At 42.8% G+C, this 12,481-nt stretch overlaps 1 protein-coding gene across 5 annotated transcripts in view; it reads left to right on the forward strand.

The window, feature by feature from the left end:
* Positions 1–12,481, forward strand: part of PXK (PX domain containing serine/threonine kinase like) — a 54,038-nt gene that overhangs the window by 12,419 nt on the left and 29,138 nt on the right. For all 5 annotated transcript variants that reach the window (XM_037905561.2, XM_037905563.2, XM_037905562.2 and 2 more), the window contains 4 exons: positions 6,690–6,876; positions 10,793–10,870; positions 11,313–11,386; positions 11,874–11,948. In XM_037905561.2, the coding sequence (XP_037761489.1) occupies positions 6,690–6,876; positions 10,793–10,870; positions 11,313–11,386; positions 11,874–11,948 (414 nt within the window). The remainder of the gene's footprint in view (positions 1–6,689; positions 6,877–10,792; positions 10,871–11,312; positions 11,387–11,873; positions 11,949–12,481) is intronic.

Genomic DNA, 12,481 nt, shown 5'->3' on the forward strand with positions numbered 1-12,481 from the left:
CCACTATCTGTAAGCTGGGAGGAGTGAGAACATATACTCTAGGAGGCACAGCATAGAACTTGAAGCACAGCGGGAAGGCGGGCTTCCTTAAAGTGACTTTAAGCCAGTGGTCCTCAATCTTTTTTCATTTGCAGAACCCTAAAAATTTTGAATGGCGGTGCAGACCCCTTTGGATATTTTATATGTAGTCTGTGGGCCTTGATGGGTCCGTGGACAACAGATTGAGAACCATTGCTTTAAGACGTAGATTGGCTGCAGTGCTGTCAGGAATCTCCACAGTGTTGGCTGCTGTGTAGCTCTGCCCCCAACACGTCCCTTTTAGCTCCACTCTCTGTGCCAAGGTTTGAGAGGTGACACGCAGGGAAATGGGGCATGTTAAGGTTATTTTTTCTTTCTCCTGCTGGACTGAGTTATGTAAAATAACTCCAGCATTGCATACACCTGTGTACGCTTTCTGATTCTTTAAGAAGCACAGTCCCTAGTTCCTTCCAAAACTCCCAACAGCACCATCTTGTGTAGAAATGTTCAGGTCCTGTGACTGAACAAGCTTAAACCCCTCCTGTAGATATGGAAGCTAATGCAGAGTAAAATTACCTATGAAACTTTGACCTGTTCCTGGAAGAGAGAAATGAAGCTTCTCTTGGACTTAAAGCCGTAAGCCACCCATGTTCTTTACTGACTCACTTAATTCTTGACCTGCTTATTGCCTGTTTCTTCAGGAAGTTGTGCTTGGATGTCTTGCAGAGCCTGGAATTGTTGTGGATTTTTTTATGTTGTCTGTACTGCCTTGTTACCGGACACCTCTTAAAAAATAATAGTGAGGGCTGAGATTTTCAAAGCTGACTGGACTAGGGGATTTAACCACACTGCTCCCGTTGAAATTAATGGGAGACTTATGGCTAAATCTCCAAACTGCATTTGAAAATCTCAGCCAGAGTCTCCCCAAGTGTACTGGATTAAAAAGCTTCTCGCAATCCATCCTCTTTTTACTTCGAGATTATTTAGTGTAGAAGTGTGGAAATTGTATGTCATGTGATCTCCATTTTGTTGAGAGAACTCCTCAGACCATTCTCTGCTAAGAGAGCAAATGACTTGCTGTAATAAAGGCACTCTGAATTATCAACAGAGATCCCTAAGAAGAACGCTCTAGTTTGAAGATAAGAGTGTTAAAGCATTGGCCCTTCTCTGGCAAAAATCCCATTGGCTGCAGTGGGGGCTTTACTTCTCTGAGTGCTGAATTAGGGCCCAGAATAAGTATTCCCTCAGGCCCTAAAGCACGTGCATAAGCCTTCATAGGGTCAGGGCCTCACTGAGGTGCCTTTCCATAAATATGATCCCAGTCCCCCTGGCAGGTGGGGTTGCAGAAGTCCAAGGTGAAAATACTGGGCTTGCCTTAAATATTCAGATTTGTTTTTCTGAATCAAGGAGTGAAATCTTTCCAGGAGCATTTGGAGAAAGTTTGAAAATGGTCACCTAAACTAGAGCCCCTTCTCTGTAAAGCAGTGGCTAACCCTTAGGGGAAGAGCCTAATCTTAGAATCATAGAATCTCAGGGTGGGAAGGGACCTCAGGAGGTCATCTAGGTAACCCCCTGCTCAAAGCAGGACCAATCCCCAACTAAATCATCCCAGCCAGGGCTTTGTCAAGCCTGACCTTAAAAACCTCTAAGGAAGGCGATTCCACCACCTCCCTAGGTAACCCATTCCAGTGCTTCACCACCTTCCTAGTGAAATAGTGTTTCCGAATATCCAACCTAAACCTCCCGCACTGCAACTTGAGACCATTTCTGCTCGTTCTGTCATCTGCTACCACTGAGAATAGTCTAGATCCATCCTCTTTGGAACCTCCTTTCAGGTAGTTGAAAGTAGCTATCAAATCCCCCCTCATTCTTCTCTTCCGCAGACTAAACAATCCCAGTTCCCTCAGCCTCTCCTTATAAATCATGTGTTCCAGTCCCCTAATCATTTTTGTTGCCCTCCGCTGGACTCTTTCCAATTTTTCCACATCCTTCGTGTAGTGTGGGGCCAAAACTGGACACAGTACTCCAGATGAGGCCTCACCAATGTCGACTGTGATCTGACATGTTTTTCTGTTGATTGATTGCACTTCTAAACAGAAAATGCATCTGATTTCTGAAGCTTTGCTGTAATTCTTTAATCTTGTGCAGATTCTCAGACTGACGTGCTTCTGTCTGTGTTTGTGTTTGCTTAGCCTGCAGGTGAGATTTTTTTCCCCTCAAAGTAGGAGGGTGAGCGTGTGGGGAAATGCACAGTGGTTAGGATGTTTTGCATGCGTTCCAGTAACTTAAGACAGTCACATAACCTTATTTTTCCTACCAACATTTTGTCCACTACTGATTCATAAGAACGGCCAGATTGGGTCAGACCAAAGGTCCATCTAGCCTAACATCCTGTCTTCCAACAGGCCAATGCCAGGAGCCCCAGAGGGAATGAACAGAACAGGGAATCATCAAGTTGCCCATTCCCAGCTTCTGGCAAACAGAGGCTAGGGACACTATCCCTGCCCATCCTGGCTAATAGCCATTGGTGGACCTATACTGCATGAATTTATCTAGTTCTTTTTTGAACCCTGTTATAGTCTTGGCCTTCACAATATCCTCTGGCAAAGAGTTCCACAGATTGACTGCGTTGTGTGAATAAGTACTTTCTTTTGTTAGTTTTAAACCTGCTGCCTTTTAACTTCTTTGAGTGATGCCTGGTCCTTGTGTTATGTGAAGGAGTAAATAACACTTCACACCAGTCATGATTTTTATAGGCCTCTATCATATCCCCCCCCTTAGTCATCTCTTTTCCAAGCTGAAAAGTCCCAATCTTATTAATCTCTCCTCATGTGGAAGCTGTTCCATATCCCTAACCATTTTTGTTGCCCTTTTCTGAACATTTTCCAATTCTAGTATATCTCTTTTGAGATGGTGTAACTGTGCCTCAGAGCGTCACAACTGAGGATGCCAAATTCAGGACAAACTACTGAAAAATAGGGCTGATACACCCCAAGACTGGTGGCTAATCCCCCAAAAGTAAACTTCTGTTTCACCACACTGGCTAACAAGAAGTCATAAAAGTGGTTTCCCTAGGCATTCCAGTCCTTGTATTACCACCGAAAACACTACGCTTAGAGATGAGTGGTTCTTTAAAACCAGCCTCTTCAAATAAAAGGTTCTTCTGATCCCAAAGGACCAGCCACACACCCAGGTCAATATATAACTTAGATCTTACCCAAAAATCACGCCGATACCAATCCTTTAATATCTAAAATCTAATGGTTTATTCATAGAAAGAAAGAAAGAAAGGTGAGAATTAAAATTGGTTGACGGAATCAAATACATACAATAATTGCAAAGTTCTTGGTTCAGGCTTGTAGCAGTGATGAAATAAACTGCTGGCTTAAGTCAAGTCTTTGGCTGCTTCCAAATCATTGAAGGGTCTCAATTCCTTGGTTAGAATGCTTCCATTAATATAAGTTCATAGTCCAGAGGTTGGAGCAGAAAAGAGGCAAAATGGAGGGGTTTCCAGAGTCTTATATCTTCTGCCATGTGGAGGGAAACCCATTGTTTCAAACAAAGCCCCCAGCACAGCTAGTGGAAAATTACAGGTGACAAGATGGTGTTTGGAGTCACATGGGCAAGTCACGTGTCCATGCATGAAGGTTTGGACACCGTAAAAGCCATTACCTATACCCCAAACAGCACGTTTGCAGGACTGTCCATTCAGTGTAGATGGCATCTCCCATGGTTCATTGTCAGTTAAGTGTTTGTTTCTTGATGAGCCACATAATTTGAATAGTCCCTCCAAGATGTGCTGGCTAACTACCTTGTGGGCATTCCCTCAGAGCAAACGTTTGAAATCCAGGTATAGAGCCAATACTTAACTTCAAATACAAAAATGATGCATGCATACAGATAGCACAATCATAACCAGCAAATCATAACCTTTCCATAGACATCTTACATGCCACATTTTCTACAAGATTTGTTGCAAATATACAACAGTGGTTGCAACAATGATCTATATGTCATATTTTAACCAGATAACGTCACAGACGGGTGACCAGATCTGCATGCAGTATTCAAGATGTGGGTGTACCATGGATTTATATAGAGGCAATATGATATTTTCCGTCTTATTATCTATCCCTTTCTTAATGATTCCCAACGTTCTGGTCACTTTTTTGACTCTGCTGCACATTGAGTGGATGTTTTCAAAGAACTATTCACAATGACTGCAAGATCTCTTTTGTGAGTGGTAACAGCTAATTTAGACCCCACCATTTTATATGTATAGTTGGGATTGTTTTTCAATGTGCATTACTTTGCATTTATCAACATTGATAATGCCAGGGATTGGGAAGAGCTCACGTGGGTGTGGAGGGAGGAGCAGGAAAAGGGCAAGGGCATTGCCTCCTCTCTCAAAAAGTGATGGTTTCCTCCAGCTTTTTAAACTGTTCCTACTTTTCCAACTGGTGGAAGTTAGAAGTGGGGATTGTATAACCACCAAATGTTCCCACCTTCTTTCCACTTTCCAGTTTGAGCACTTGGAGGCGGTGTGGGGAAGTGTCCCCCCAGTGCCGGAACTATTTTCTTTAGAAAAGCAGCTATTGTGTACCCACAACTTTCTTTTTCTGCAACGCTGTCATACAGTCTCCTCAAGCCAAAGCGAGCCCTCACTTCGCTTTGCCGGTTAATAGGTGCACCCCAGTCCTTGATACCCCTTGGAGTCTTCCCCTGTGACATCCAGCCTGTCACTGGCTACTCACAGAAATACCAGGTTTACTATCCCCAAGCGCTATCCTTCCTCAGAGAAGGATAGAGGTGTCCTTAGGCTTTCCTTCTCCTTATAACCCCCAAAATTCATTATGTTGTTCCTAAAGTCAGGATGACCCCCTCCGGGGTTTATTCGCTGGTGTGCTGAGTTCATGTTGACTGCGTATGCAAATAGAGCTTCTGCTGTTTGATTTGCAGGTGAACTGAGGCAGACCGTTGAATACACATCCTTTGTCTGATAGAAACCGGTTTGTCAACCCTGCCTTCATTCAGACACTTTTAGGAATATATTTTGAGTGCATGCGCGCATGTCTGCAACTTCTGACACAGTATTTGTACATACATTTCACAACAATATGGATCAGTGTGATCCTGGCTTTCATTTAAGATCTTATGTGAAGTGGGTTATAGCCATGAAAGCTTATGCCCAAATAAATTTGTTAATCTCTAAGGTGCCACAAGGACTCCTCGTTGTTTTTGCGGATACAGACTAATACGCATCAGCTACCCCTCTGATAGGTGTAGTTAGTTTGTCAGGCCTGTTAGGAGTTGCTGTTACAGAACAGGGAACCCTTTGCCAGCTGGCACCATGGGCCTCTGTGACAGACACCCGGTTTCTTAAGGATTTCTCCCATGAAGGCTCAGTAACTGTGAGGCATCTGCTTTGATTTGCTGTACAGGGATGTGTTGGAAAGATGAATAATTCATTGTGTATCAATTCATATGACGCAAGTAGATATAAATACTGTGTTCAACCTACATCTTTGTTTTTCAAACACAATCTTTTGATTTCTTTAAAATAATACCTTGCCTTTCTGCAGCATCTTTCATCTGATGAGCTGTAAGTGCTTCATGAACGTTAACTAACTAAAGCCTCACGACATGTAGGTAAGGGGTATACAGTGATCCACCACTAGAACATAGTGCTTCTGGGCACAAGTGCCAACTATTCCTGGCGACGGAGGGTGCTCGCACCCCCGGCCCCACCCTGACTCCGCCCCTATCCCAGCCCCCATTCCGTCCCCGCCCTAACTCCGCCCCCTCCATGCCCCTATTGGAGCCCTCCCCAAATCCCAGCCCCACTTCCTCCCCTGAGCACGCCGCATTCCCCCTCCTCTCCCCTCCCTCCCATCGCTTGCTGCCATGAAACAGCTGTTCCGTGGTGCAAGTGCTGGGAGCTAGGGTGAGAAGCGGGTCGCGGCAGCGTGCTCAGGGGAGGAGGTGGAGGTGAGCTGGGGAAGGGTGGGGGGGCGGGGAGCTGCCAGTGGGTGCAGAGCACCCACCAATTTTTCCCTGTGGGTGCTCCAGCCCTGGAGCACCCACGGAGTCGGCGCCTGTGCTTCTGCGGTGTACATAACAGCTCTACCTGTATAATGTCACACAGCAAAAATTTTAGAATGGGATGTGAAGAATTATCTCATATAATTGAAACTGCAAGTTAAAAACTGTTACTGCTGGCTTCTTTAAGTCACAATAATGGTAGTGCATGAATTAGAAACTATTATCAATCTGTGCACAAGTTAAATGGGAGAGAAGAGAGTTTGTCAAGAGCAGACACTAGGATGCAATGTTGGTTTGTGCTATGACATAGGTATGCTGAGAAAACACCGTGCTTTATTCTCATTTTGTTAGTGTGGCTCTTGCACTTAAATCTCCTGGCACTTTTGGTGGTGGTACATATACAAATCTCTACATTCTGAGATGAGAGTACATATCAGACTATTTCAGCACTGTACAAACACAGAACTTAAGGCAAAATGCCAATATAGACTTTCTGAATATCCACTTTTTAAAAATTACCTGGTTCTTAGAACAGCGCAAAACTAGTGTTGTATGGCTCAATTATTTACCTCCATGAGATATTAAAAGAGGAAGTTTTTTGATAATATTATCTTTCCGCTCTTTTTAAGATCTCGGCTCTGAGTCTACCTCTACCTCCCAAAAAGTTGATTGGGAATATGGATCGTGAATTCATCGCTGAAAGACAGAAGGGACTTGAGAACTATCTCAACGTCATCACTTCCAATCACATACTGTCCAATTGTGAATTGGTAAAGAAATTTTTGGATCCAAACAACTATTCTGTAAACTATACTGGTAAGTGAAGGATTGTAAAACTGCATTAATAAATGATAGTTGCTGAGTGAAGGGCACAGGAGAAACTTACTTCCTCTTCCAGACACAGAGGACCAGTCTCACCTTATAAATTGTGCATTAATACTATTAAGGAGTGATACTGGGATGTAGAGGAGTGAATTTACTCTGAAGTGCCCACATGCTGTCTGTCATGAAGCAGATCTGTGCATTAATTGTACTGTTACCAAGTTTCCAGTTACAGTACCACAAAGAGTGGCCAGGACCGAGAGAATCAGTAGGAGGAAATGTAAAGAGGGGAGACATAAGACTACCTAGGGGCAGTTTAAACTATTGTAGCTGAGCTAGGGTAGTGAGCCAAGAAACACAGGGAACTAGTTCAGCTTTGCTGAGTACTTTGTGAGGCCCATGGTGCAAACTCTTCATGGTTTCTATAGAGACCCCATATATTACTGTGTACTGCTGTTATAGCTCTCAAATTCCTGCCCACTGCATCATGGGTAGCTGGCACTTTTACACTTAGCATTCTTCATGCCTAGCTTTCAGTGTTATACAGAGGTGGCACTTCTGTAGTGGGGATACTAAGGCAGAGGTTGTGATTTGTCCCAGGTCACATAGTGAGCCATTGGGAATAGAATCTTGGAATCCTGACATCCAGCCCCATGTCTCATTTGCTTTGTTTTTTAAGGTAGTCCTTTTCTAGAGTGCTGTATAGACTTTAACTCATCCTTACAGTAACACGCGGGTGAGACAAGCTTAACCCTCTAAAACTCTTCCCATTTAACCAATAAGGGTGAGTGAATTTACCTGGGGTGTCAACTTCCCTTGCTTTCCTCTTGCAAATTCCTCCTTGAAACCCACCTCCTCCAGTAATCCCTCCTGTCTTCTTCACATTAGTAGTAACTGCTACACCTTCTTTTCCTGGGCTGCTGTCCAATGTCTTGTCCCATGTGTACAGTTTGGCCTTACACATAGAGCCATGGACTGGCATTTGGGAAAAGTGGATTCTATTCTTGGTTTGGCCACTGGCCTGCTGGGTGGTCTTGGGCAGGTCACTGTACCTCTCTGTGCCTCAATTTTCTTACCTATAAACTGGGGATAATGATATTTGCCTCTTGGTAAAGCACTGTGAGATCTACTGATGAAAAGCACTGTAAAAGACTTATGTATTATTGTATTATGATTCTACTTTGATTTTAAATTCTTCAGAGCTGGGAATGTGTCCTGATCTGTGCAAAGCACTGTGTAAATTTGTGGCAATATATAAATAAGCGTGTGATGTGCTTTGATCATGCATCTTGAGAAATGTTGATACGTGCATAGTATAAATTGGGGAGGTGGAAAAATTTAAAGTGTGCATGTGCGTGTAGATTTGTTTTTAATACTAATAATAAATAATTGACCATACTGACTGTCATTCTGGGAGCTCATCCAGCTTGTTAGGAACCAATCCTCCTTCTTCAACATGTACTGCTGCTTCTGGACTTGTATGTTTTCCCCCTTTCTCCATAGTCCAGCATGTAGCAGGCAAGTATGAGAGAAGGAAGAATTTTATGGTACCTGTCCAAACAAGATTTTCCTGTTGGACTTTCTAAATGTTGTCCATACTAAAGCTGCTGGCAGTAGATCCTTTTGTAGGAGACTAGCAATTTTCTTCGGATCTTGTTGACTGAAAACTCTGTTCTTGCAGAAGATACTAAATGCAGAAGATTCTAAAAAACCAATGACAGCAGCTCTCAAACTTGTTCACGGAGCTCTTGCTGATCATCTGTGGAGGAAGCTTGCTAACCAAATGGTTCTCGTTTCTCTCCTTGGTTCAAACTTACGTTTCAGTAAAGAAAGCAGAAAGTAAATTTAAATATGCTCAATATTGCTTCCCCTTGTAACTAGTTGCTGCAGTTAGGTGGCTTTGCAGGGCGATGGGGGAGGTCCTCAGGATTGCAAGTAAGAGGAGAAATGGCTTATGTGATTGCAGCTGGAGGGGAGATGACCCAGAGGCACCCCCTCTGTTGGTGAACCCCAGACCTATAAAATGTGCCAGATTGATGTAAAGTGATAGCCTAATTCACCCCAAAAAGAAGTTTTAAACAAAGGAAGGCATTCTACAATTTATTTCTGTAGCACTAACCACTGGGAAAACCATACCAGAGATGACATATAGTGTCAACTCCCCTATAAACTGTGAAATGCAAACCTTTATGTTCATAAAAGCACAACCTAGCAAAGCAGAAACATACCGTTTACTTTCCATTTGTGTCCACTCCCCCTTTGTGAAATATCCTAGTGCAAGGGTGGCCAAACTGTGGCTCGCAAGCTGTATACAACTCTTTTACAGTTAAAGCGCAGCTCGCAGAGCCCCCTTTCCCCCCACCCCCTGCCTGCTACCCCCTTCTCCATCTATCGGGGGGGGGCGGGGGGGAGGAGAGAGCTCGGAATCTCTGCCTTGCAGCAGGGGGTAGGGTAGTGGCTTCTGCCCAGCGAGGAGGGGAATCTTGGGGCTTCAGCCCTGTGGGGCGCACCTGCTGGGGCTCAGGGCTTCACAGCAGGAGCAGGGCTGAAACCCCGAGCCTCGGCAGACACGTCCCAGCTCTCGAACTTCTGGAGATTGTCATATACAGCTCTGCGGGTCAGTAAGTTTGGCCAGCCCTGTCCTAGTGTCTGCAGTCTCTGCCTACAGTTAACTGTCTTCCCCTAAACATTCTCTGACATTTATGTTAAGCTATGGAGGAGACCTAAAATATAAGTAATACATTAAAATATTAGCTCATCTAGTTACCACTGAACAAACAGTGGTGATCCTGTAAGAAGTATTCTGACATCCATATTAATTCTGAGCAAGTTCATCAAGATTACTGTTACAGCAAGTACCAGGGGAATTAATAATGATTAAGTCACTGCCTATGATCTTGGCAGACCCCATTAATGTGGCATTACTTTAAGTCACTGTTGTACCAATAAACAATGGCTGTTGCACCATTTTCCCCTTCTCCAAGCATGTTTCCACAAATGGTCATAGGCAAATAATACACAACGGGTCAAATAAAATCTAAAACCCTGCATCCTTATTCACTTGCACTATTTGTCCCTGACAAGATCAGTGACATTAGAGAAGTTTCATTGTTTGCCTGAAAAAAGAAAAGGAGGACTTGTGGCACCTTAGAGACTAACAAATTTAATGGAGCATAAGCTTTCGTGAGCTACAGCTCACTTCATCGGATGCATTCAGTGCATTGCCTGCTTTCCCTAATGATCGATTCTAAATCACCTTGTGACTCCTAACAGAGTTGCCTTTCCAGCTGCAGGGGAGCACTGTCTGTCTCCAGTAATCTGGAATGGTTTCATTTTTTCAGAATTGCAAGCTGGAGGCTGCCAGCAGAATGTCGACAGGGGAGTAAGAGCCTTTGCACGAGGCAGCTCTTGCTGCTCAGCAGGAGCAGAGCAGCAAAGAGTGAAATAAATAGATGAATAGTTTGTACATAGTAATGGCAGAATTAAATGTCAATTAAGGTTTTAAAATTTGGCATTAAAGGTGAATGACAAAGAAATGTTCTGTTTGTGAGGCAGACTGGACATGGGGAAATTCAAACCATGAGCTTTGGATCTGGATCTGAACTGTCTCTTGGGGTGGTGTTGGATCTTGTGGCTTAGGCCCATTTCTAGTACAGCAGAAATGTTAGTTCATGAAGTTTGCGTTCCCTAAACCAGCTGATTTACACTGTTCTCTTTGAAGATCTAAACTACTTCAGGTTAAAAGCTCAGACGCTTTTTAGCCATGTTTTGTGACTTAATTTAAAAAAAAGAAACAATTTTGCTGCCTTGTTACGTGTGAAGCAAAGCCTGAATCCCTGCAGTTTGCCTCTAACTCTGACCATTCAGCAATGTGTGTATAATTAACAGACTTTTAAAAATCTCTTTGCAGAAATTGCCTTACAGCATGTTTCGATGTTCTTCCGGTCGGAGCCAAAGTGGGAGGTGGTAGAGCCACTAAAAGATATAGGTAAGAAATTGGCAATTTGGGTCTCTGGTCAAGGAGAGACATGGCTGCCATATTAATGTTCCTTGGGGGGAAATATATTGGTCAATTCTCTCTTCTTAAATGTCTCTCTTTGTGAAGGAGACTTAATTAAAATGAAGAATTATGGTGGCAGTTTGAGCCAAGTTAGAAGAGCACTATCATTATGTATATGGAACTGAATTTGATGAAGGATTTGGAGTCTTACTACTGATAATACTAAGCATTGAAGCCTTAAATTATTTATGTATCTTTCCACACTGACATAATTTTGGTGTATGTTGGTATAATGCCCCACTGATAGAGATCTTTGTAAATATAGAAGAATTTTCTTATTGGAGAAGCATAATAAAGAGTGAGCACATAAACCCTGCTATGATTCAGTAGCTTTTTTAAAAACAAAAATGAAACCTGTGTTTCCTCCTAGGCTGGAGAATCCGTAAGAGGTATTTTTTAATGAAGAGTAAGAATCAACCAAAGGAGCGACTAATGTTAAGTTGGGTATGCTTGCATCTTAAATTTCATCCTACTTTCAGGTTCTTCAAGATAGCTATATAAATGAACTGGTCCAAGCAGCATTATAAAACCCCTCTGTGTGGTTGCCTTCGTCCCCATCTGTGTGGTTGCCTTCGTCCCCAACAAAAGGAATGTTTTGAGTTCATGCTCAAGATCTTATTTTCGTGAAGCCTAGCTTCATAGTGTTTTATCAGATATTGCATGTGAATAACAGAAACATGTAAACTTGGGCGCTTGGGATCCAGCTCTAAGTGACAATGTGAACCAATTGTGAGCTAGTTTAGCTTCTAGAATTTTTCTTTCCATAATGTATAAAGCATTACCTTACATTATATTTTGCCCTCTTTTACTCTAGAGGTAAACTTTGCAGAAGCAGCTGTTTTAGTAACTTGTGAGAAAACTAAATGAAAATCCTTCCATCTTTTTCTGTATATTATTCAGCTGATGACTTACTGTTTGTATTCATTTCTAGGCTGACTTTGGCCCTGATAAATACTTGTCTGATAAAGACTTCCAGTGCGCAGTGAAACTTCTTTCTTCTTGTTCTGTGAGTGTTACCTTGATGACTCTTAAACTGAGCCAACCCAAAACTAACTCTTATGAGGACTAATCCTGAAAAAGTGTATGCAGTCTAATATAAAAATATTGTGTACTTATAAAACTGCTGTCATCTGAAGAGCTCAAAGCCTTTGTCAACACTAGTTAAGCCTCCTAAACCCTGGTGAGGTAATATGTAATCGCCCAAGAAAGTAGTAATGCCAGAAATGTCAAAGTCATGGCTGCTGTGCTTTTTCTCTTCCTATCTTTTCATAATACTTCGAGTTAGCATCAACTTTGATTGTAAATGTCCAAGATTTTCAGGCTGTCAGAATAGTGCTGTCTATAAATTTAATTGTTTAACAAATCATCAGAGATGTCCTGAGGATCTAATGGATATCAGTGAAATGTGTTTTGATTCTCTGTGCTCTGTCTGCAATCAGTCCGTAGCCTGGAGGCAGAGGCTGTGGAAATAATGGAGGCAGTGCTCTGATTTCGTATGTTCCAGGGAACACCACATGGCAGGATCCAGTAGTAGTAACT

The sequence above is a fragment of the Chelonia mydas genome, chromosome 7 (assembly GCF_015237465.2).
Source record: "Chelonia mydas isolate rCheMyd1 chromosome 7, rCheMyd1.pri.v2, whole genome shotgun sequence".
Classification (NCBI taxonomy): domain Eukaryota; kingdom Metazoa; phylum Chordata; order Testudines; family Cheloniidae; genus Chelonia; species Chelonia mydas.